This window comes from Phalangium opilio, unplaced genomic scaffold, assembly GCF_054372755.1.
Source record: "Phalangium opilio isolate 3A_F unplaced genomic scaffold, DU_Popi_V2 ptg000031l_1, whole genome shotgun sequence".
In the NCBI taxonomy this organism is placed as follows: domain Eukaryota; kingdom Metazoa; phylum Arthropoda; class Arachnida; order Opiliones; family Phalangiidae; genus Phalangium; species Phalangium opilio.
The window spans coordinates 6,978,034-7,004,840 of NW_028324158.1; the positions used below are offsets into that span (position 1 = coordinate 6,978,034).

A 26,807-nucleotide genomic window follows, 5' to 3' on the forward strand; every position below is an offset into this window, starting at 1 on the left:
AAACTATGGAACTTTCAAGAAAACCACAAAAAACTTAGAATTTCCCCCAAAATTCCCACTAACTCGCTTCAATACCACGGAATACCACGGAATTCCCCATAATTCTTTTTTGCAAAATATAACGAAATTGTACAGTATTGCAAGTACGTCACGTGGTTGTTTGAAAGAATAGTGAAATCCTAATGTTGACTTAAAAGCTATAGTGATTGCGACAATGACAAGCGTGGTAAAAATAATAATAATAATAATATATACGAAAAGGATACATCTCAGCATATCTTGTACGGAATGTACATCCTCGGAGTGATAAAGTTTTTGAAACTCTTTGCGCAGATCGTAAAATGAATAATAATACTCCGGAAGGGTAATGTTCTTCCGGCAAGCTTCCGGATGCAGAACCTGCCGCAGAGGAAGTTGACCGTCAGCCACGAAGATGAAAGAGTGGGCCAGCCCGTTTTCCATCTTGGCGCTGACGAACTGGTCAAACTGGAACGAGCAAAAAATTGAAAAACAAAATTAAATAAAATATTCAAATTGCGGACAAATGCGGTTTAAAGAGTTAGTAGTAAATATTTCGAGTGGACGCCCTCTTTCGCTATAGACAGAGTTCATACAACTTTTGGAAAACCAATTTCACTGAGATTTCTAGGTTCCCCCCCCCCAATATATTTCTTCGAGATTTCCAGGTTTTTCCCTCATATACATAGTTTACAGGCGTAGAGGATTCCTACCATTAACACCAGGAGACCAAGCGACTTGGAGTGTAAAATCGTCTGCTATTTTATACTCTAAGTTGCCAGGTCTCCATGTGCAAATGGTATAATCCTGCACGCCTGTAAACTATGTATATTTCCCTGAGTTTCCAAGTGTTTTTTTCCTATATATTTCCCAGGTTTTTCCCCATATATTTCCCTGAGTTTTCAAGGGTTTTTTTCCTATATATTTCCCTGAGTTTTCCAGGCTTTTCCCCCCATATATTTCCCATAGTTTTCCAGGTTTTTTACAATATATATATTTCTCATGTTTTTACCCATATATGGAGTAATAACAACGGGAGTGGTTTTTTGAATAGTTGAAGCAATCCCTTTAGAGCAAACTAACTCAAAACACAATTTTTTCCTGAATTTTACTAAAATTCTAAATTTCCCCGAGTTTTCCAGGTTTGCATGAACTGTGCATTAAGAAAAGTACAGTTTGAGCGACTACCACTTGAAGGCAGCTCGTGAGGAAATTGAAATTTATAATTATTATTATTTTTTTCACTTTTTTTAAATACATTTTTCAATTAGAAAAAACATTTAGGTATAATACAGGTAAATATAAGCTGTAATACTTATATTCAGTTATAAATTCTTATAATAAACGGTATAATTTAAAAGTTTGGGTGTTAACACTCCTTATACACTTACACACCTAGTTTTTAATTTTAAATCGAGCAAATACGACGAAAATTGACCCCACCTTTATCGGTGAAAAATGTCGTTTGTAAACACAAAAACAATTATCCCATAACTTGTTTAAACTGGGTGATTATTTCACGCGAGTTTTAATTAGCAGTTACTGCACCGTGAAAATTTTAACAAATTTTCAAGCTCCATTCATACGAGCATACGTTTATACGATATGTTCCATCCATAAGTATGACCTTACCTACACAACATGCAGGGACTTAGCTGTACTACGTCATGCAACGTCAGGTTACCTACCACCAGTGTTAAAAACATTCATTCTGTAAAAAAAAACCAAGCATAATGGCTCTGGGGGGGGGGGGGTTGAATTAAGCCCGAATTGTCAAGTTTCTATACGCGGCCATCTTTTAAAATGGTTAACAGACGAAAAATTACGAACCAAAACTTTTTATACTACAACAGCAACTACTACTACTACTACAGGCCAGGTCAAACTAATAGCTACTAGTAATTACGTGATGTGGCTAAAAACTCCTGTCTTCTACAAATGAATTGAATCAATTGAACCAAGTATTGAAATACCCTTAGGTAATGTCAGTAGTCCTCGAAATTGGGCAAAGAGTCGTGCCATAATAAAACTATATCAACAGACAATATACAAGTACCAGGGCAATCAAAATTCAGAATATTTCTTAGTTGAATAAATTAAGGGTGGAGCATTTATTGTAATGTTTGGCGACGCGAGTGCCTCCTAAACTTTTCCACCTCGAACTTGGGAAAGGTTGTTACGGGGAAGTATGCAAGGCCGCGCGCAGTGAGTGCTAACTGCTACCGAAGAATTTAAAAACAAATTCAAATCAAAATTGAACTTTTTATAAGTTGGCTGGCTAAACACCGGTTACGGTTAATAAATATTTACTATATAATTAATCTTTCATAATTGCAATAATTAAGGGCAAATATACGGCATAATGAACTAGTTAAATAACAGGGGTTGATTGTTGGCAACTATAAGATAATTTCCATAAGTATGACACTAACTTTACAAGTTCGTAATGCTAGAGAGTTGCTTACAGCTCGATCTAGTTCGAGAACGACAAGCGAGAATTGAATGGCTACACTCGGTGGTTAATTTTGCAGGACTTCCATCTCCCTATTTAGTCTGTACTAAGCCTCTAGACTTCGCCTTACCTCGAATCTATGACCTACGTCACTTCATGATAAGTTCCAGTTTGCAACCAGTGACAAACTTATGGAACATATCTTATGAACTTATGCTATATATTATTACACATAAAGTCAATAACAAGACATATGGCCCATGTTATGTCGATTTTGCTCGATTTAAATAATTACGTATTATTATAGTCCAATTCGAGTAAATTATTTGATCGCCATTTTCCAAGATGATCAAGAAATTAACTATAAATTAACTGCTAACTATAAATAAATATACAGGGTGTTTCTGATAAGTCTGCCATAAATAAAGGGCGTGTTCCTTGGGTCGAACTAAGTGGAAAGGTCAAAAAACATGGGGTCTACAACATTTAATTAGGGAGATATGGTCTCAAAACTAATTTGAGCATCGTAGGCCAAACGGGTTCGGATTATTATTATAAGTGGATTTCCGAAAATAGATAACGAATTAATTAAAATACTTGTTTTCAGAGAGCTTAGGTGGTATTTGCTTAATTAACTACGTTTGTTGTTAAAGCTAATACTAGGCTCCTTTTACTACTTCCTTCCTAATGGGGATTTAACATTTAGTATCATTACACATCTGCTTCATCTTGACAATTTTATCAAGTAAGTTCGTACGGGAAAGTATACATGTACAAAGGGAATACATATACTGCTACTAGGAATCATTGTTCCACAATATATCCCATGTTAATAGGTCATTTCGATGTAACTAAAAGGGAAAAACACTGTGGTAAAACTTAGCCTTCCATCTCGCTTTTTGGCGCCTGCGCTGTAGTCTTTTTGTATTATGAAAGTGCGCAGAGACGGATGGCAATGTATCAACCCCCCCCCCTTGTATGTCACAATACAGAGAGGCTAGCCTACCCCCTTTTATACATTGAAAAGGTCTATTTATTTCTAACTTTCTAAGCGGGTTCTGGGAGCCTGGCTTGAGAACTTACTATCCGTCTAGACTAATAATTCAGATGTTCTTTCCAACTCTGATTTTATTGGTTGGTAGGGTGCGCGTGATAGGTTCAACACAGATAGATTATTCGATAGGTAAAATTAGTCACATATAATCATTAGTCTAGCTCCTCCCACAAAATACGCCTAAATACGTTGAGAAAAAAATACCATAGCTACACTATGATTCCAATTAGCTGTGTGCATTCCTAATGTACGGGATTGTGATTTGTGAGTTTAGCAAAGGTTTTAGTGAACCTAATGAAATAAACACCTGTTTCGATTATCAATATCAATATACAAGTGAAGTCAACGCCCAGACAAACCGATTTAACTGGGAGTTCAAATTTGGTAGGGAAGTTAGGTAGTAGGTAATCACTAAGAAGTAAGAACGATATTTTAAATCAGCACCCATCTTGAAAAATGGCGGCCAAAAATGTAACACCTTTTTCTTATACAATACGCTCTTAATTTTAGTATTAGATTTGTATAATTTTAACTTAGTACTGACCATTTCAAGTACTTGCTCCAAGGGTTGGGCATTCTTGACCATATCTTCCGTAACTCCGAATTCATTTCTGCAATCTTCGGATATGAGATTCTCGTTGACGTCAGAGCCACGTGGCTTCACCGGATATGACTGAACAGCTACCACCTGCAACACACACAAAAAAATATATATATTATAGGAAACATCAAAGCGAACATTTATAATACAATATTTCGTATGTACATTATTTATCAATTTCGAAATAGGTTAAAGGGATAGTATCACAAATAGATCATTAAATTTTGAATTGATGAAAGTATATTTGTATAGAATATGTAATATATGCAGGGTGTTTCTGATAATTCTGCCATAAATTAAGGGGGATGTTCTTTGGCAAATCAATTTTGAGACGAAAATTTAACTTATATCTCCATTTTGCCACAAGGGTCACTGTTACCGAGTTGCGATTGTCCTGAGTATTTTACGGATGACCCCTTAAATTTAATTAAGAAATTGATTTAGACAATGATTTCTAATTTAATTAAGGGGTCATCCCTAAAGCACTCAAATCGTAACTAGAAAACAGTGACCCTTGTGGCAAAATGGCGATTGAAGTCACATTTTCGACTCAAAATCGATTTCCCAAAGAACATCCCTCTTAATTTATGGCAGACTTACATGAAACACCCTGTATATACACTTCCTTAGCTTTGAAATATATATGTTATGAAAATTGATGTTTGGTGTCATGTTACTAACAAAGGTGACAATATATTGTCCCTAAATTCATAGAAAAATTAATGAATTAATTTAATAACTTAATTCTTTTCACAATTTCCTTGTTTTTGATTTAGAAATAAAATAGCTAACGTCATAATTTACTGATTTGCATAAAAACAAACAGTTTTTTTTTCAAGTTCTCTTTACAAATTCAGGGTTGTTTCCGTTAGACGGTATAGCGACACCGACATCGATCTTTTGAATTATTTGACGGTAATGCATGCACCTGGGTCGACGACACCTACAACTAAGGTGTTCAAACAATAAAATATAATGTATTTCACGTGCAATGCTAGGATATGATCCTTTGGTTACAATGTATTGAGTTCAGATTGGTATTTAAAACAGAGATGCGAGTCGGTTATTTTAAGTGTATCAAAGTAAATTATCTATTATAATTACTTAATTTAAACCATGGTTTTCTTTACTTGTCTATTAAGCCAATAATCATTTAATTTATTTTTTATTTTTAATATTTTTTTGGCACTCAGAGCAATAGACAACAGAAATTAACATTTTGAATCTGCAATAAAGGGTTCATACAACTTTGAATTAACCGATTTCCGAGGGGTTAGTAATTCTCCAAAATTTTGTACACCTGATTTCTGATTTCTGAATTTTTATGTGAATTCCGTTGATTACTGACTGAATTTCTTGATTTCCGTGATTACGATTATTTTAGGTGATTTCCATAATCTTTACAATGATTTCCCGTTATTGCCGCAGATTACTCGAGATTACTACTTGAATTCCACTGATTACTCGTGATTACTATTTGAATTCCCCTGATTACTCGTGATTACTATTTGAATTCCACTGATTACTCGTGATTACTATTTGAATTCCACTGATTACTCGTGATTACTATTTTGAATTCCACTGATTACTCGTGATTACTATTTGAATTCCACTGATTACTCGTGATTACTATTTGAATTCCACTGATTACTCCATTTCAACTGATTACGATTTTTATTTTGGATTTTCGAATTCCTCGATTGATTATGCGTGATTATTTGACGAAATATGTGATTACCGAGATGATTACAAAAGATTACTAGGAAATGATGTGATTATTTCTGATTCTCTCAATATTCTATGTGATTTCCAGTGATTATCGGAGATTTCTGATTACTCACAAAATTGATTATGATTACTTATGATTTTCTTAGAATTCTAGAAATCAAGTAATCGATTTCGGCGGTTTTGTACACCTGATTACTCAAGTGACTAGCCCCTCGCCGATTTCTCTGACATTTCCAGGTTTTTTTCCACGATTTTTCCCTGAATTTTACTAAAAATGATCGCTTTTCCACAATAATTCCAGGTTTTTCCCATATATTTCCCCGACATTAAGTTACTCAAGCCTCAGAATTCCCCAGATTTCTTCCCTAGATTTTATTAAAAATCTAGATTTTCCTGATTTTTCCCTGAATCTTTAGTGAACAACTTATTTCCCTGATATTTTCCAGGTTTTCCATGTTTGTACGAAACTTGATATTGATCAGTTTTAAAAATTACTATAAAAGGTTCGGACGAATTTGCTTTATATTGAAAATCCCTGACCAAATTTTGCCAATATCCCTGAACATTTTAAGCTGTTTACAAGAGCCCACTTCACACCCTGGCCCATAATTCAGTATTACTCCAAGCATGGTTTGATATACCGAACAAAATCCCCGACCTTTGCCCCCATTATCCCAAATCCCAGACTTATCCACGCTCCGTAGGTACCCTGATTACAGTAATTTCACATTAAAATATTTTGGATAAACGATACTGCTAATTAACTCCATTGACTCAACTGATTTAATACAGCAGTATAAAAGAAAATTTCAAATAAAAAGGTGACGAAACGTTAATCACAATTACTGAATTCGCAGTTCTCTATACCGATTATGTTATAATTCAGATAATTAAATTTGCCCTATGACCCTTCATATAAAACTATCATTAAAGCAAAAGGAATAGGCCAGCAGTTAGTCAACGGGCTTCGTTTACGACCGAAGTCGATTAAAAAATTATATCTTAACGAATGAATTAACGCCGATTCAATAACAGTCATTAAACAAGAGACCATAATTTAAAATTTTTCACCCTCTACTTTTAAATTTCACCAAGAATCAGCGATTTTATTTGTCCCTAATAGAGAAAAGATAAGTTAGAAAAAAATAATAAACCCGTTACTTGGGTGAACGAAAGAAATTTAATAATAAATAATCATTTCGACCTAATTTCAATAACCTAATTTCTTCGATTGGACAGAGTAATTTTACTATTATGATTTTATTTTGAATAATTACGAAGTTTCCGGTGTTCCCAGAGGACCCAGACATCCTCAGCGTGGGTTGACCATCAGAGTACACTAGGTTAATATGATCTCAAAATTATCATATCCGTTTTAAAGTGTTATGTTGTTTAAATATCTGAACTTCAACTACCTTAATTTTTTTACTCTAATTTTAAAGGGTATGTAAAGAAGGCATAGGCGGGTGCACGGGTAAATATTGTTTGAAATACGACACAGGCACGTGACTGAGGAAAGGCATGGTTTGAGGAAGATATGGATACGAAAACTACCACTTCTTTCGAATTGGCACTGCCATCTCGAGAAATGAAACAAGGACTAGGTGTACAGTCCAACTTCATGTGTGGAGTCATAAGAGAAGTGTATGCTACCCAATAGAGCTATCTCATTAGCCTTAGTGTGACGTCACCCATGCTATTTTCTCATAGAACCAAATCTGCACCAAACATGGCCGCCCACTGACAAAGCCAAACCCGTCAAGTTTTACCTAGGCACTGACGTAACAACCGAGATAGAGTGGTACTACGAGGGGAGGAGCTACGGGGACGTGACGTCAATATTGGTAGTCTAAATTGTATGGCCTGAGCTGACTACTTCCAATATGGTCGCCAAAACCGAGGTAAGAGATAGGAGGGTATGACGTCACGAGAAAGTTCCTAGTAGCAGACTATAAATGGACTCCAAATACCGGGATGTATCGAATTTGATTCCATTAAACCGAAAATATTTTATTTTCTTGATAATTTTGCGTCCGGGTTTCTTTTTTGCTTAATCCCATATCGACAGCAATGCGACCTAGATCAGTTAATTTAATAAACTAATAAACATGTATTTGTATCAACGCAAAAAAGGGATTCACATATATCTAATTGATTTTATAGCATCGTAAAACATAACCTAAACCTAGAAACTAACAAATTAATATTATAATTTATATCAAAATGACTGTACAACCTTTGAAAAGAAGTTTCGGATACGGCTAATATGAATTACTGATTCCTATTATGCTGTATCATAAGATATATTCCATAAGTTTGTCACTGGTTACTGCAGCTTGTCATGAAGTGAGGGAGGTAGGTCATAGATTCGAGGTAAAGCGACGCCTGGTGAGGCGCTGTCAAAGACGGCTTAGTACAGACTAAATAGGACCAGGCTAGACGGACTGCAAAATTAACCGAGTGTAGTCAATTCTCTCTTTTCGTTCTAGAACTAGCTCGAGCTGTAAGTTTCTAGCATTTCGAAGTATAGGTAGTGTCATACTTACGCAACATCTTATAAACTTATGTCTTCCTAAATAAATTTTTTTATAGTAATTACCGCATGTTTAACATTGGCTCTACGTACACTTCTCCAATTACCTATTTATGATATCTCTACCCGCATTATAGATACCCTATAGATAAGGAGGATACATACCATTTACACAAGGAGGCCTGACTTTTGACTCGACCAGTGAGTTAGGCCTCCTTGTGTAAATGGTATGAACCCTCTTAGCCTGTAAAATTTGTATATAAAAACCGCGATAATCAAAATTATTAAGTGAGAAAAACAAAAAAGGGGGTGTATAAAATTCAAATTTTAATTAGTCTGAACTTTCTAAATTCTAAGCGTTAAAGAATTTAGGTTTCGAGGATCCCTTAACCTCAAAAGAAATCCTTTTCGAATAATTTAAAATATTTATAAGCCGGCTAGACGCGTTTCTAACCTAACCAAGTACAACACAGATCTCCCTTCCATGTAATATAAGCTGGGAAATTTTTAGAAAACCAACAACTCTCGATTCGAATGTAATCTAAATAACAACCTGAAGTGTCACCACGTGCGAAGCTACCACGCGGGTTATTTCCATCTCTATTATAACAGAGTTAAAATTACCTTTGAAGCTCAATGTAAACCAAGACTTGAGATAAATAAAAGAAGTTAGATCCGCCAAGAAAACAGGATTAGAGGATTGCTTTTAATAAGATCAAAAATAAAAGGACGAAAAACCTGAATAAATTATCTTTCAACGCTTGTTTTAAATTTAAAGTAAACGAGTAAGGCAAAAATATTTAGTGAGAAATGATGTTTAGACGGTGGAGCCAATTGCAATGCCTAAAAATGACAATCTTATATCAGGGATAGATTTAATTATAGAAGCAGGAATGGATGGAGAACAGGGTAATCTGGGCGCGCGTCAAAGTCCCGGACCCCCTTCCCTGGGACGGAGGGGTATGAAAGAAGAGGGGGGTCATGGCTACAGAGGTAAAAGGGAATTACTTATTTTTCGTCGTCCCCGTCAGCAACGTCATCAAAACGTAGTTTAAGTGAGCCAATAAGATAATTTAAACTTATCGTTACGTGTTGGTGGGAGGGGATCTATACTGGGCTATGAGTCGGACTGAATGAAGTAAATACTAACCGTTCTCCATTCCTACTTCAAAAGTTAAATCTATCCCTGATTATAACTTTGGGATTCTACCAATATTTATAACCCTGATATTTTCTGTTTTTATTTATTCAAAGATATTTCTGAAATTATTGTTTTTTGGTACCACCGTCGCGATATCACTTCTAATTAGCAATGTATGTTTGTCACGTGACAGGCGAGCTCAGATAGTGAGAATAATTTAAGTGGCATATACTTTGCTCTAATAAACGACCTTGGCACCAATTTAAATACTTATTACTATATAACTGGCAAACCTACGTATCGCATTCTTCTACACTGTGATAACAACTTGAACCAACCTACCTCCAATTACACGTCAGAGTATTGTAAAAAATAATAAATAACAATTAATACAATATTAAAGGAAAGTTTCAGCAAACATAATATTATACCAAGAAGTGATATCTAGTTTATTAGGGAGAAGGTGTAAATTCGCCACATTTCTAGCTTTATCTCCAGTCCAAACGTATAGTAGGTCCGGAGTTAATCACCGCCTCTAAATTACAACCAGCATCTCATTGGTTCTTGAAAACTCACGTCAGCGTGGCGCAAATGACGAAAATTACTTGTATTTTCCGACTGAGGGGAGGCGAAATAGCCCGGCCTCCTTTTACGTCCCCCCTTGTATTTTGAAAGGGGGACTGGGATTATGGCGTGCGAATACTTAGGCATCTTATACCTTCTCCCTAATAAAATAGATATCACTTCTTGGTATAATGTTCTTGTTCTGATACTTAAACCTTGCATTTAAGCATTTACTACGGAGTTTAAAAATTTAGGTAAGATCTTTGAATTATCCCCCGAAAAACATGGCACGTGTTTTTTTTAATTAGGCCTAACACGTGGAAGTTTAATTATTAAAGTGACACATTTTCTTACAAAAACGTAGTTCTAACTCCCACATCTCTTGGGCTCAATATAAAAGCTGCAAGTTGTTTTCACGGTGAACAATGGCAGGCGTTGGTTAAACCGTTTCTACAGCTGCAAAAGTGCAAAATGCTCCGTTTTTAGGCGACTCAACCGAGGTAATGCACACGACCACTGTTTACTTTTAAAAACAACATATAAGCGTAGCTAAACGAGCAAATGGTTTAACATATTTTAAAGTGAAATATATAATTAAGTTTTGCCATCGCGTTTAGACCCGCAATGATGTAGATAACGTATTATTATGGCAATAAAGAAATTGCCCTAATTAAAATTAAACCTATCGCCCTGTATAAAACATCCTGGGCTAAAGACAAAACTTCAAAATAAAACCAAGAACCCATAAACGACTCGAGAACGTGCAAAAATAGAATTGAGCTGCAATGCCATGATCTCTCGTGCCCCCCCACCTATTCCTTAAGGTTTCCTTCACAACACTACCATATTGGGAGTGGGATAAGGGGTGAAAACCTCCCCTACTAAGCGTCAGACCCTCACTTAGCCAATCAGGAACCTTCCCCCAGTGCCCCACTAGGCTTTCACTCTGTGAAGTTCAAGTTTGCGGCCATTTTGGTGGAAAGGGGAGGAGCCATTTTAAGCCACACCTCACTGGCAGCCTCCTATAGACCTTTTAGACGTAAAAAAGGGGGGCAACCTACTGAGAGCTAGTTCGAGAAAGACGAGAGAATTGACTACGCTCAGTTTTGCAGTCCATCTTCCTCTTTAGTCTGTACTAAGCCTTTGACAGGGCCTCACCAGGCGTCGCTTCATGACAAGCTCCAGTTTGTAACCAGTGAAAAACTTATGGACAGGGTTGCTACGGAATTTTCAGAACCAAATTCCCTGATTTTTCCGGTTTTCCCTGACCCTTTTCTGAGATTTTCCCTGACCTTTTAGGCCGAAAGTGTAAATGTTTACAGCACGTTTTAAGCGCTTATAATTAAATAAACTCTCTACATCAAGTTTTCCAATGTATTTGTTTCACCAAAATAATTTTACCCACTAAAATAAAATTCCCCAACTTTGCTGAAATTTTTCAAATTCCCTGACTTTTCGGTCCATTTTCAAATTCCCTGACTTTCCAGGTTCTCCCTGACCCGTGGCAACCCTGTATGGAGGAATATTTCTTACGAACTTATGATATTCACACGTTCTCGTTGGTAATACAGTGTTCCTGGTTTAACCGGATATAGATATACACCCATGCTACTTCGCTATCTATAGTCTCGTTTTTATTTAAGCCACCTTTTTCTGTGACAGATGATAGCAAAAATATATACTTTTCCTGATTAGATAAAAAAAAATTATTCTCGACTTCTATTCTACCTGTTATTATACGATTGTACTATAATGAAAGATAAAAGAAGAAAAAACTAACTTCTAAAGTCTGTGGCTGTATTTATTGATTAGAGCTTAATCTAAATATTGTGTAATATAATAATTGAAAGATTTTCGTTACCCATATTATACTTGTGATGTGAGATGGGAACATTACGAAAATTTAACCGCTGTTTTATTTTTTTTATCAAGTCTTTTGGGGCCAAACAAAGCTTGGTTTTCGTTTTGGTTCAATTACAGGATACTTAAATAAGAACCTTAGAAATTGAAAATGCTACTTTTAACTTATAAGATCTATATTATAGTTAACGATGATCAAAGTTACAAATGTTCAATGATTAAATAGACCTTTTCATTATGAGATATGTTCCACAAGTATGACACTAACTATAATTCGTAATGCTAGAGACTTACAACACGAGATAACTAGTTCGAGAACGACAAGCGAGAATTGAAGTCCTACACTCGGTGGTTAGTTTTGCAGTCCATCTTAATTCCTATTTAGTCTGTACAAAGCTTGACTTTGACAGCGCCTCACTAGTTGTCGCTTTACCTCGAATCTATGACGTTTCACCTACGTCAGTTCATGACAAGCTCTGGTACAACCTAAGATCTTGAACTTGACTATACATATCCCCGTTTAAGTATATCTTTAATACGAAAAATATCCCAAATACTCTTGAGTCTTAACAACTTTAATTTTTTTTTTTTTTTTTTTTTCCTTTTCTTCTTGAAAAGTTTCCCTGATATTTACAAGTACTTTTGGAAGATAAACGTCTGACGTTTTCCTGTCTAAAACGCTGTCACTATTTTTAAAAAGAACTATTGTATTCCATTGGTAATTATTTTAACTTTGTCCACCAATCAATTCCTTTAAATACAACGAACAAATGTTGGTGATTTCATTGATCTTAATTAACCAAACTGTAGATTTAACTTTTCCTCAAAATGATATGACAATTTATAAGGATTAACTATCAAAAATATCCGATAATTTATATCATAAGTTCATAAGATATGTCAAGCATAAGTTTGTCACTGGTTACAAACTGGAGCTTGTCATGAAGTGATTGAGGTAGGTTAGGATTCGAGGTAAAGCGACGCCTGGTAAGGCACTGGCCAAAGGCTCAGTACAGACTAAATAGGAGAAGATGGAGTGTAGCCAATCAATTCTCGAACTAGCTCGAGCTGTAAGTCTCTAGCATTACGAAGGATAGGTAGTGTCATACTTATAGAACATATCTTATAAACTTATGTTTATATGGGAACATACGAAAACTTCTCTTTGACCTCGACAATTTTGTAAATAAGTTTAGCTTGGGAAATACCACCAATTAAAAGTTCTCGATTTCTCGTAGAGTTCTTTTGAACTAACGCATATAACCAATAAATTTTTATGTTCTAATTGATCAACGATAACGATATTCTGAAGTTTTTAACTTGAATCATTCCTTATTTGTCAAACTAAAGTGGACAGGGACATTTTAATAACCCAATGATTCTACATCCGGTTTGAGTTTGTCATCTCACTTCATGACACATTTTAAGTAATGCAGGGCTCCCAGCGCTTAGTGCACAAAAAATAATAGGTATTATAGGTCTAATAGGCTAAAATTATAGGATATTTATAGGTCCAAAAATCATCAATTTATAGGTTCAAACTTATGTTATGTAAATTTTATACATTTAAAATTACGAATTATTGGAGTTTTACAGGAAGTATATTATATATTCGAGAGTAGACTACAACTTTTAAACATATTTAAAAAAAAATATGATCATTATTTAATTTACTATTTACCATGCATGAAATTTTTTATAGATAACTACCTTACATGTTTTAAATTATTTTAAATGTCAGGTACTTTTGACTTTGGACTAATTCAGGGTTACCACGAAATTTTCAGATTCAAATTCCCTGACTTTTTCAGGTTTTGTTGGACTTTTATTACGATTTTCCCTGACATGTTTAGGCCCAACTGTCATTATTCTAAATAATTAAACTAGAGCGTTTAAATCGCCTTCTTGAATGTATAACTTAAAACGTAATCTCGCTAAAATTTTGAAAAAAAAAAATGAAATATTTTGGATTGTTTTTGAAGTTTCTCAGTGTTTTTAAACCAACATATCCAAAATATAGGTATTATAGGATAAATTTACGAATTATAGGTTTTTATAGGACCATCCCAGAATTATAGGTATTTATAGGTATTATAGGTACTCTGGGAGCCCTGGTAATGTTTAAAATTCCATTATTATAAAGTGACAATAAATAAATTGTCAAGAAAAGAGAAGGAGGGCTGGAAATTATCATACAAGTCAAGTGTCATGGAAAAATAAATCACCACTTGTTGTGCAAATAAATTTAAGAATCGAGGGAAATGTTTTTTGGAGTTTATGGGTTAATTTCCCTAACAATCGCGACAGGATATTAATTTAAACAGACTGCAAGTGCAGTGACAGCACTATGTTATAAATATTTTTAGTCGTGTACATCGTGAAACTTTGAAATATACAGGGTGATCCAAATAAAAAGGATGGTAGGACCTAAATACAGTGTGTCGAAAATGTAACTTCTATGACACTTTGCTCTAAGTCCCAATGTTAACAAGTATTTATAATTGGAAGTGTTTTAGGGATGATACCTTAATTAAATTATTATTTATTGCCATAAATTGAGGGAGGATGTTCTTTGGGTGCACGATTTTGAGTCGAAAATGAAATTTCTATGACGACATTTCTCCGTTCGGGCAACTGTTTTCGAGTTATTAATCGCGTGTTTTAAGGATGACCCCTTAATTAAATAAGCATTATATGCCATAAATTAAGGGGGATGTACTTTGGGTGCACGATTTTGAGTCGAAAATGTAACTTCTATCTCCATTTTGCCACAAGGGTCACCTTTTTTTCGAGTTATGATTTGAGTGTTTTAGGGATGACCCCTTAATTAAATTAGTTTTTTTCTTACATAAATTTAAGGGGTCATCCGTAAAACACTCCAATATTCATAAATTGTAAACGGTGGTTCGCTGTTAGGGAAAAATATCATAGACTCAAAGAAGCCACTGTACTTCGGACCTACCACGCTTTTTGAAACACCCCACTGTGTACCCACCCTCATTAGAAAATCAAGTTCAAAGAAAGGCATTTGTTTTTCCAGAACATGCGGGTTTTATACAAACGTACAGGACAGACAAACATACAATCAGAGTGGTCAATAATATAATACACTTAAAAGTGAGTGAGTGAATGAATGAGGGAGAGAGTTGGGTGGTGTGTTTGTTGTGAATCTAGCTTACCTTGCCATTGGCCAAGTCCAGTACAAGCCAAGCCAGAAGAACTATCTCTTGCTCATCGGCGCCCAAGCCATCTCCGAATTCGCCAGCCGTTACCACAAAAACCGTCACCAAGTACTTGGGAGATGCCATCACCACGCTACTAGGTATCCCGTTGAGCCGCCAATTTTTGGTTAAAGTGCGCCCCCTTTTCAGAAATTGAAACATACACGTGTTGATATTAAACATACAGCTGATAAAACTCCCCGAGGATTTTTTCTATTCTATTATTTTTATCACAATTGGGATTGTTAAAATATTCCAAATTTCGCCTTTAAGTACTCTCTCTGAGTCAACCAACGTGTTTGTGGATTTTCTTGTCAAATTTAGGTTTATTTTTCTATTTTTCTCGCGGTTGAAATGTAATTAAATTTTAATTAAATGTTCGTTTGTACCACTGTTTGACAAAATCAACCCACGTCTAACTTACAACTTTTAATTTGTAAGCTATGTACACGCAAATAAAGCTAAAAATTTATTTATTTGTTTGTCTTTCGGTTTAAATGTCTAACTAAAATTGATTATATATAGTTAGCATATTTCATTGGATAATATAGTTAATTATGTTAGTTAACTTCGTATATTTAGGGCTTGTGCCTGGGTTTTATATAAAGTTGAATATCTTAAACTATCTTTAAAAAGAAATTATTTTCGCATATCAAAAATTGAAGATATTAGTAATGGGTTTTTTAGGGTACGTAAACAACCCAACCAAATAAAACCCATTGGTTTCATGAATTCGAACCCTGGCTCTTGCACTAAACTAAAATTAATTATAACTCTCCCGGGCCGTTTTTGCGTTTAAAATTAAAATTAGAACTAATTAAATTAAGTAAAACTCATTTTTGCTCAAATTATACCTTAAATTATTCGCGAATTTTAGTCACGTGGACGTAAAATTAACAGAACTTAGTTAAAAATAAGTATTTTACATTACACTATCCTCACTCAAGTAGTATATTTATTACACACAAACATGGCGGTCGACTCAGAGTAGTCTCCTTAAATATTTAAGTAATTTACTTCAAGTTACGGTCTTCTGATCACAAACTCGTAATATAATTAAAAAATTTCAATCAAAACTTATGTTTATTATAAGCGAATTACCTAAAACAACACAAACGAACGAACGAACGTCCCGTCGGTAGCGGCGGACAAGATTTCGTCACAAAATTGCGGTCGGAAAAAGTTGGTACAAAAATATATATGTAATATATATATGTATAAACGGAAATTGCCGTATATAAAAGCGCACACCGAAATATCCCGAATATATAAAACTCGCGAAAGTGTACTAAAAATGTTATATTATAAATTTATATTATATTAGTTTATTATATTATAGAAAAATAAAGTGTTTTTCGATATATATAACCCCTAGCTTGCCATAACACCACGCACCGAACTTTCCGCGCTCCAAACCCCTAAAAACTAAAAAACTTTATCCAACCAAGACTCTCAGTCGGCGATTTGAAACAAAAAACAAAAAAATAAAAATTGCGAAAAAAAAAAAAGAAAAAATAATATAACCAGGGAAATATACCCCTTAGGCGAAGCCCGTTCAAAACTTTTCTAGTCCTACAGGTTTTTTCCTCCGCCTGTACCTACGCTATTGGTCGTTACACCTGGCTGGCAAGACGTGGCTTCGCGCATGCGTATAACGCTTTATTTCCCCCCTCCCTTTCGCTTCCCTCCACCTGATTTCGGAAGAAGCTACAGGTAGGGACGCGCCGGTAACGGGGGGGGCTTATATAGGGGAGGGTGATAATAATAAAGGCAAAGTGTCAAAACATTGCTTTGTGGCTGCAGGTGTAAGACCTCGTGGGTTCTGAATCTAAAAGGTTTGAAGAGAGCTGTCAAAACATTCGGTTCTGTGAATAGGCAGCTTTGAAGAATCTAGGGACTACGTAGAAATTTCTCTGCAATAGACCATTTCGATGCAACTACGAGGGAAAGATGTCGTGGCTTCAGAATCTAAAAGGGTTGAAGATGAGCTGTCAAAACATTCAGTTCTTTGAAGAATCTGGGGGCTACGTGGAAATTTCCATGCAATAGACCATTTCGATGTATCTACGAGGGAAAGACTCTTGGGGTAAAGGTTTGACTTCAATCTCACTTTTTGGCGTCTGCTCTGTTATCTTTTTGTATCAAGTACTTTGCATGTCCCGATACCGAGGGTTGCCTAACCCATTTGTTTACGTCGAAAAGGTCTATTGCTTGCTTGGGTACTTCCAGGAAATTCTGTGACGCGATGATATTTATAAAGGCGAGATTGTGGGAGGAACTGGTGACATCAACGTGGCTCAAGTGTCAAGAGGTTTCAAACAAACATGAGGAGAACTATATACATAGTTTACAGGCGTGGAGGATTCATACCATTTGCACAAGGAGACCTGGCAACTTAGAGTGTAAAATAGCAGACGATTTTACACTCTAAGTCGCTTGATCTCCTGGTGTTAATGGTAGGAATCCTCTACGCCTGAAAACTATGTATAGAACTTTCAGTTGGAGGAGGAGCCGAGTCTCGTGACATAATTTACGCTGCCATATTGGTGGGTTTGAAGCAGGAATGAAGCTGAGACCACCCAATATGGCTACCAGAACAGCGGCGGTAAGACTTGGGAGGGTGTGACGTACTACTATACCACCTGAAAGCTCTATATAACATTGGGGAACTAATCTGTTATTGTCCATCAACATTATTCTCGATACACGTGCCAAGGCTTAACTGGTAAATTGGGGTAAAGATGATGAGTCGTCTGCTTCAGAGTCGGAATGTCTCAATATTTTCGACTTTGAATCAGACGATGCAATATTTTGACGCAGTTTGTCAGTTAAAAATCGCGCGTTAAGCCTTGTCACGCGCATCGGGAATAAGGTGGATTAACTATTACATTTTCTAAATCTGTCGATAAAGTAGAGAACCAAAATTTGATGATTTCTTTCTCATACTTTCCATAGAAACACTTCCCAAGAAGGAATTTTGGTTCACTTCCGATGAGTTCAAAAGTCAATTTGTTACTTATTTTGAAACCTATTTGTTGAAACGTGACTCTCTCGAATAATGGTAGTCTTGAAACTTGTCCTTTACTACGGGAAGGGCGGGATACAAAAGGGAAATCAAGGTACGGAGGGGGAATTTAAGGCAACGCGGACTTTTGGAAAGGGGGCTGAAAATAAGAGTCTTTTTATCAGTAAAACTGAAGGGGCGCAAAATATTTAAGGACAACATCAGTATGCAGTTAGTTTCAGTATAGTTTATAAGTTAATATCAAGTTTGGCAGTAGTGAAAACTCGGTAAGGTATCTACTATATATTTACATACCTTTACCGGACAAACCCGAGGGTCTCTCTAGCAAGTATGCACCATCATGATAGGCAATGGATCTTTTTTGCTTGTCTTGGGCACAAAATTTTTGGCCTACAGGAATAGCTAGGCTAGGCTAAACTCACGAGAAACAGCAGAAATTGAAATAGTTTTCTAGTTAAGTCTATCCTTGGACGAAATAACCAAGAACGTTTCATATATATATATATACGTTATCTGTTACTTTCTTTTAAATATTTTTGATTTGTTTACTTTGTTTCTTAGTTGTAAGCCTTTGACACTGACCCATAAATGCCTCTGCACTGTTTTCTATACAATTAATAGAAATCTAACAACAAATGCAACCTAAAGTTGCAATTGGCAATTCCCATTTCTATTTTAGGTCAAGTTTTTTGTCTGCTCGGTTAGTATGATCGAGTAGGCTATGGTTTGGGCAAATTAAGCCACGCCTCTTAAAATAGAGTGTAGAGATAGTGTGCATTAAGGGGCTAGAGAAATTTCCTTCCCAGATTCTAAACTTTAACTGAGCTTCAGGGTTTCAGTAATTTGTGATTTGGAACCGAATGATCTGAATAGAACAGAACTTCAACTTTTTCAATCTGTTGAAGATAGTGGTTGAACTTCACTAACGAATAACTGGCAACACGTGTCTGCACACAGAGTATCTTTAATGTTAGGTTTAAAAATTCGAAGAGGGAAAAATCTAGACTATCTGAGCTCTCAAACTACCACAACTTCTTTATTTACTTTCTCCAAGAGGACTTAACCGAAAATTGCAAGCATTTGACTCTGTGGCCCTCCTGCGGTTTTGCACGAGTACAACAGTGCCACCATAAAAAGGTTTTGCGGTGATGGGAAACTTTCATTCTTATTTCGGAAAAATAAAGAACAATGCGACGTGTTTTTGCTACATATCGACGAAGGAGGCTTAAAAAATACGTCTTCATAAGTTAATGTTAAGGGGCCCATGAAAAATCTTCAACTTCAGGGGGAAATCGTGCAAAATATATAAGGCGTTTAAAGTATTGGATTGTTTTAAGTATGGAGAAGCGTATATTTTAAAGTTATTTGTAAATCTCGTTTTGATGAATGTGGATTAAATTATTGTAATGTTTGTTTCACGGTGCGCACCTTTGCATGGAACGGCAATTTCCAATCTACTATTTTTGTTGGGGTTACAGATTAATTATAAAAATAATTCCATAAGTAAGCTGAATTTAAATTAAGAATTTAGACGATCAAAGTCTATTTTTAATTATGTTTTAAATTAAGGGATTAATTTTAGACGTATCAGACCGTAATTTGAAGTAATAAATAAATATACCACTACATGAACGAAATTTGGAACATTTTATACTCCCTTCAAACAAAAGTTCAGGGTTTTCTTTGGAGTGTTTTAACCTCCCTTTGTTGATATATATTGATGATTTAACCAATTTTTGGCGTTTTATATTCCCTTTACCGAAATATTTTAACCAGTTTAAAAAATATTCCCTTTTAAAATGAAATAAACATGCAACAAACAACATTCACACCCAATAAACAAAAGTATCAAATGAAACGAAACCAAGAAAATAAATAAATAAATAGGCTTAGCAATAAATTGTAATTTCCCAGCAGCGAAAGCCAGGAGTATTTTAATCCGATCTATTATGCAAACGCCTATTTCAAGTTTTCCAAGTAATAAAAAAAAATACCCGAAAATTGCGCCTTTTTAAGAAAATCGAATCCGCGCTTTTAACTGCCATAACCGGCACTACTTTCTAATGTAGGGGGATCACGCGGGATAGGGTGTTCTTAAACTGGTTCTCCTCTTTGGATTTTGGGAACTCCAGACAGACTGTGGTGTGTGTAATGAATGCTACGCTACATACAGGTAGGCCTAACACTCAAATAACCTAGCCGTATTACGTGAAACTTAAAAGTATATTAACACAAAGTATGTAGTGCCAAAGGAACGCCAAGACGTTTCCAGTCGTTGACCTATCATAATAGCATAAGTTTATAAGTGATATGTTCCATCCATAAGTATGACACTTCCTATACTTTGTAATGCTAAAGACTTACAGCTCGATATAACTAGTTCGAGAACGACAAGCGAGAATTGAAGTCCTACACTCGGTGGTTAATTTGCAGGACTTGTATCTTCCTATTTAGTCTATTCTAAGCCTTTGACATCGCCCCAGTCACCAAGCGTCTCTTTACCTCGAATATATGACCTCACTCACTTCACGACAAGCTCCAGTTTGTAACCAGTGACAAACTTATGGAACATATCTCATGAACTTATGCAATAGACCACTTTCAAAAGACAGAGTTCTGGTGTATGACCACATTATTGTCTTAAGACTGAGCATTAATTGGTATGTGGATAACAAAGATGTAAATTAAGATATGGCTTCAAACAATGCAGACCATATTTGGTGGACTGGTAACTTTCAAGCTCTACCTAAAGTCTTTGGGTCCATATACCCAATCAATATTCTCTCTTAAACACAAGAGTGGTACCGAGAGGATAGGAGCTACGGGGGACGTGACATCTATATTGGTATAGTCTAAACGACTTCCAATATGGCCGCCAAAACCGAGGTAAGAGATAGGAGGGGCGGAGGTCAGGAAAAAGATTCGTGGTAGCAGACCATATCATATCAAGCAGACGATTTATACGAAGTTTAGAAAACCGATTTCCCTGATATTTCCAGGGCTTTTTTTCTAATAAATTTTTTGGAGTAATACGGTAATACCATAAGTTTATCATGCCTCTGGTAATACCCAAGGGATTGGTTATTCTTGTTGGAGCAACTCCTTCATTGTAAATTTACCCAACCCAAGCCTCCCAAATTTCCCTGATTTCCCTGAATTGAATTAAAAATTATATATTTCCCTGAATTTTTAGTCAACAATTTATTTCCCTGGCATTTCCAGGTTCGTATGAACTCTACGATTCTTTGACAAGGGTTTTTAGAGTGTTTAAGAAATTCACTGAAACCTCTCTCGAAAACGTCTAGATACATAAATTTCTCAAACTTTTTATTATCAAGATTATCCTTTAGTAACTTAAAAGTCAATTTCAACAATCTAAAGTTGATTAATAGTGGCTTCTACAAAGCGAAGGGGGCTTCTTTTGCAACTAACACCTTAAATTCATAACATCGGGTTAATATACTTTTGGAGAAGCGTTTTTAAATTGGCAGCACGGTAATATAAGAAGGTTTTCGGCCAATGAATCGGAGCCACAGGCAAGTGGTTCGCATATACAGGTGCCTACACCTGACTAACTGCATGAGCAACTTTTTAACGGATGGCAAGGCACTGAGTGTATGCTAGAGAAAGAGGAGTTTTATGACCGGTTTATGAGAGTGGTATTTGGGGGCAGAGTTTTATATTAAATTTAAAAAATAAAAACTCGATATTTTATCCATTATATAAATTTTAAGGTGACCAGAGGGGTTTAAATATTTCCGTTGCCAAAATGTTGAAAAGGAACTTGCGGTTTTGAAATGATTTTTAACGAAAAGACTAATGCTAAAATATGGATGTGTATTTCATGTATTAGGCCTAGCTCCGATAAAAGCAAGCAAATAAAAAGATAACTTGGGAGCTAGATTTTTCTTTTTTAATCGATGGAGCGTATAAAATAATGAATATATCAATTGGAATCATGTTTCTATCTACAATATTAAAGAAGATACAAGCATTTAAGTTTCCGTAATGCATTACACTACGAGTTAGGCTTCCCCTTATAGCACTGGTAAGTACCTCTCTCTATTGGACGCCTAATACCAACTGACGGATTCGTCCAACAGATGTACTCCCCAGTGTTTCGCAGCAAAGCCTAACCTGTAGTGTAACGCCATTACGGAAACTTAATTGCTCGTATCATCTTTAAAATTGTAGATAGAAACATGGTTCCAATTGATATATTCATTATTTTATACGCTCTTTCGATTAAAAAAGAAAATAAATTCTAGCCCGATGTATATATTTAACGTAATTTAACTTAACATTTAAATGCAAGAAAACTCGCTTACTTTCAACGAAAAACCTATCTTATACTAATATAAACCATTCTAAAGCATCGAGGGTCAATGTATTTAGTTTTCTTTCATTACTTCATTTCAAAACCTCAAAAAACATTCAAAAATATTGAATGTTATTCCATCAATATATTTAAAGTTATTTAAATTCAAAACAAGCCATAAAATTACGATAAACCTGGAGAAAATTCCCACCATTTTAAGTTAACTTAGTAATATAACTAACTGCCTAAAGCAAGATTTCCAAAATAAAATGTTTTGAAAAATTTCAAATAAATAAATAAATAAAAAAGGCATCAGTTTTATGATGATCTTCCACATAAATACATGAATTGAGTAGATTTCTTAAAGAATACTAAACTATGGTTTGTAAGATCAGTGATGTATAAGACTGGACCTTAAAAATGAGTTGCCAATTGCCATAGTTTTAACATAAGTTTATAAGTTTGGCACTGGTTACAAACTGGAGCTTGTCATGAAGTGATTGAGGTAGGTCAGTATATTCTAACATTACATATATTTGTCTTTATATGCGTTGCAAAAGTAAAAGTGAAATACTCGTGAATAAATTCAACCAAACTCTGACGATAAAATATTAATAGCCCAATAGCGTTTTCAAGTTTGAAGAAACGGCAATGGGGGGGGGGGGGACAAATAAAACTAGTTATGAAAATGAAATATTGTATAAAATATTTTCAAGGGGGTAAGAAACATTTTCTCTGATGCTGATATAAATTATAGAATAGATTCTGAAGTCTATTTTTTCTTTCGAATGCTTGCTTGGGCTGGTAAGAGAATATCTCATTTTAAGAAGATACTTAACATAAAGGTATGGTTAGATACTTTGTACGTAACCGGCTCTTAATGGGTTAGGGCTTAAAACCTTGGAATAGACTTAATTTGGAATTATAATGTTAGGGAGTGCAATGCTTGGCTGATTGGTAAAGAAGAGTCGATGCACTTGGCTTTGAGGGGAAATTCTCTCTAGCTTGGTTAATACCTGTTGAATCAATTCTACCTGTCTCTAAGGTCCTTACCCCTTCCGACAACCATGCGGAGGGGCTAATGGCTTCTTTTTTCTTTTTTTTTTTTACTTATTCCCCCTGCATCATTTTCATCTTGAAGATTGTAGAACCCCGAATTTTTATTTTTTTTTCTAATGGACCTGTTACAAAAAATATTACAGGTACATTACGGGGATAGGCGAGTTCGGACTACAGTTATTTTGAAGTTTTATATTTTAATATTAGACAGTTATTGAAGCCTATACACAACTACGATAAGGGTCGACTACGATGAAGGTCAAATTTAAGCCCCTGAATAAGGGACAACTACGATACAGGTCAAATTTGAGGCATTAAATAAGGGACAACTACGATACAGGTCAAATTTGAGGCATTAAATAAGGGACAACTACGATACAAGTCAAATTTGAGGCATTAAATAAGGGACAACTACGATACAAGTCAAATTTGAGGCATTAAATAAGGGACAACTACGATACAGGTCAAATTTGAGCCATTAAATAAGGGACAACTACGATACAGGTCAAATTTGAGGCATTAAATAAGGGACAACTACGATACAGGTCAAATTTGAGGCATTAAATAAGGGACAACTACGATACAGGTCAAATTTGAGGCATTAAATAAGGGACAACTACGATACAGGTCAAATTTGAGGCATTAAATAAGAGACAACTACGATACAGGTCAAATTTGAGGCATTAAATAAGAGACAACTACGATACAGGTCAAATTTGAGGCATTAAATAAGGGACAACTACGATACCGGTCAAATTTGAGGCATTAAATAAGGGACAACTACGATACCGGTCAAATTTGAGGCATTATATAAGGGACAACTACTATACAGGTCAAATTTGAGGCATTAAATAAGGGACAGCTACGATAACGGTCAAGCTTGAGCCACTTATTAAGGAACAGCTACGATAAGGGAGAAACCTGAGCCACTGAACAAGCTAGGGACAACTATGATAAAGATCAAAAGTGAGCCACTGAACAAAGGACAGCTACGATAAACGTCAGAAGTGAGCCACTGAACAAGGGACAGCCACGATAAAGGTCAGATTTGAGCCACTGAATAAGGGACAGCTACAATAAAATTCAAACTTGAGCCAAGGAATTCGGGCCAACCACGATGAGAGTCGAATATTTGAAAATGGAAGGACTTATAAACTAACTTCAAACTTGAATAGAGTAAATTTTAACCACCTTTAGCAACCAATATCAAATAAAGATATTCTTGAGCTATTTTCAAGGTTACAAGAAAGATATTTAGTGAATCCAAGTCCAATTCAGGACGGGATTTCACGATTATTCAACCAAATTCGGGTCTATACGAAGTTCAGGGTTTTTCTAAGCTAAGTTCAAGGCAATTTTTCCGGGCTGATTTTGGGAGTTTTTCAAGGACAACAACGATAAGATATCGATAAGTGTGAACAAGATTTCCGCAAGTGAAAGTGCTCGGTGCGTCGCACTTTTGAAAAACTTGAATTGATCAACGAAAAAAAGAAAAAGAAAAAAATTTGGCGTCAAAGGCCTTTGATAAAAAAGAAAGCGGCGGACCATGTCTTGGTAGATTTGTGCTTGAAAAACCGGCCGGAACGACAAGATAAACCGAGCGAGGCTGCCCAATCTTTTCATTTCCTTTAGTTTCCTTTAACTTTTTACAAGAAGCGATATCTAGTTTACTAGGGAGAAGGTATAAGATGCCTAATTATTCGCACGCCATAGTCCCAGTCCCCCTTTAAAAATACAAGGGGGGACGTAAAAGGAGGCCGGGCTATTTCGCCTCTCCTCAGTCCGAAAATATGACTGTAATTTTCGTCATTCGCGTCGCCACGCTGACCTGAATTTTCAACTCCGGACCTACGTTTGGGCTGGAGTTAAAGCTAGAAATGTGGCGAATTTATACCTTCTCCCTAGTAAATTAGATATCGCTTCTTGCTTTTTTAAACAGCTCAAGCCTAAAGTCTCGCTTCTGTCAAGTCTTCCGTACATTTTATGCCAAAAGCTATGAAATAAGTTAATCTTCTCACGAATAATCAATAACTAGTATAGCCCAATCAGGGATGGTCCAAGTTTCGCTTTCACTGACTTTTTCCAGCGTTTTAATGCATATTTCCATGTTTTCAATAGTTTTCCCTAATTTTTAATGTAAATTGCAAAATTGTACGATCGTTACGTTTACAATTAAAGAGAAGCCTAGAAAATGAGAAGTCAGGTTTTTCGTTGACCAAGGTTATAGAGCGGTACACTGAGAGAGAAGGTACGGGGACATGACGTCAATATTGGTAGTCTAAAGTGTATGGCCTTCCAATGTGGTAACGTTGAAGCCTTATCTAAAGTCTTTGGGTCCACATACCCAATGAATGTTCCGTCTTAACCGCTACAGAGTGGTACTGAGAGGAGAGTCTCTACGGGGACGTGACGCACTGCGTGACGTCAATATTGGCAGCCTAAATTGTATGGCCCGAGCTGACGACTTCCAATATGGTCGCCAAAACCGAGATAAGAGGGTGTGACGTCACGACGCAGTTCGTAGTAGCAGACTATAGGTCACAAACTCACAACGAACATCGTTACAAATTTCTGAAAACTCCCCTTTCCACCAAAATGGCGGCAAACTTCACAGAGTGAAAGGATAGTGGGGGAAGGCTCCTGATTGGTTAATTGAGGGTCTGACGCTTAGTAGGGTAGATTTTCACCCCTTTGCTCACTCCCTATTCCTGTAGTAACACCTTTTTCAAAGTTTGGTGCTAGAAATATCACAGGTATACTTTCAAATCACGTAACACCTTTTTTCAAGTTTAGTACTAGAATAATCACAGGTGTTTTTCTATCTACACGTTTAACACGTCACGTGGTTACAAGTTCTTACATTAAAGAAATCAAAAGTGCATAACGACTTAGCGTAAAGATCAAATTCTTAAACCCTGTATAGAGCTATTCTAGAGGGGGGAATGGCTACGTCACCAATGCTATTTGCCCATAGAGAAAACCCTCATAAAATGGCCGCCCTACACTCAAAGGCAGGCCCAATTTTCGTAGCAGACGAAATTTTCCCCCCACTGAAATAGCTCTATTGTTTAATCATTCTCGGCATTATTAAATTAACTCCCGAGATGAAGAAAGCCATTTTAATTGGATATTTCCTCGGCAAGAAAACGCGTTTTTCGGAATAAGAACTTCTTCAGAGTTCACCGCGTCTTTTCCAAGAAAGCCGAGAGATTCCTACCTGGGGAACCAATGGG

At 35.9% G+C, this 26,807-nt stretch overlaps 1 protein-coding gene across 5 annotated transcripts in view; it reads right to left on the reverse strand.

The window, feature by feature from the left end:
• The window catches only part of fus (epithelial splicing regulatory protein fusilli), a 58,528-nt gene that overhangs the window by 28,612 nt on the left and 3,109 nt on the right, over window positions 1–26,807 (reverse strand). For 3 of the 5 annotated variants that reach the window (XM_089869847.1, XM_089869846.1, XM_089869848.1), the window contains exons 2-4: window positions 15,131–15,314; window positions 4,069–4,212; window positions 267–486 (exon numbers count right to left, since the gene is read on the reverse strand). In XM_089869847.1, coding sequence (XP_089725973.1) covers window positions 267–486; window positions 4,069–4,212; window positions 15,131–15,314 — 548 coding nt within the window. Of the gene's footprint in view, window positions 1–266; window positions 487–4,068; window positions 4,213–15,130; window positions 15,315–16,273; window positions 16,741–26,807 lie in introns of those variants that run through there. The other 2 variants (XM_089869849.1, XM_089869850.1) reach the window with 2 other exon arrangements.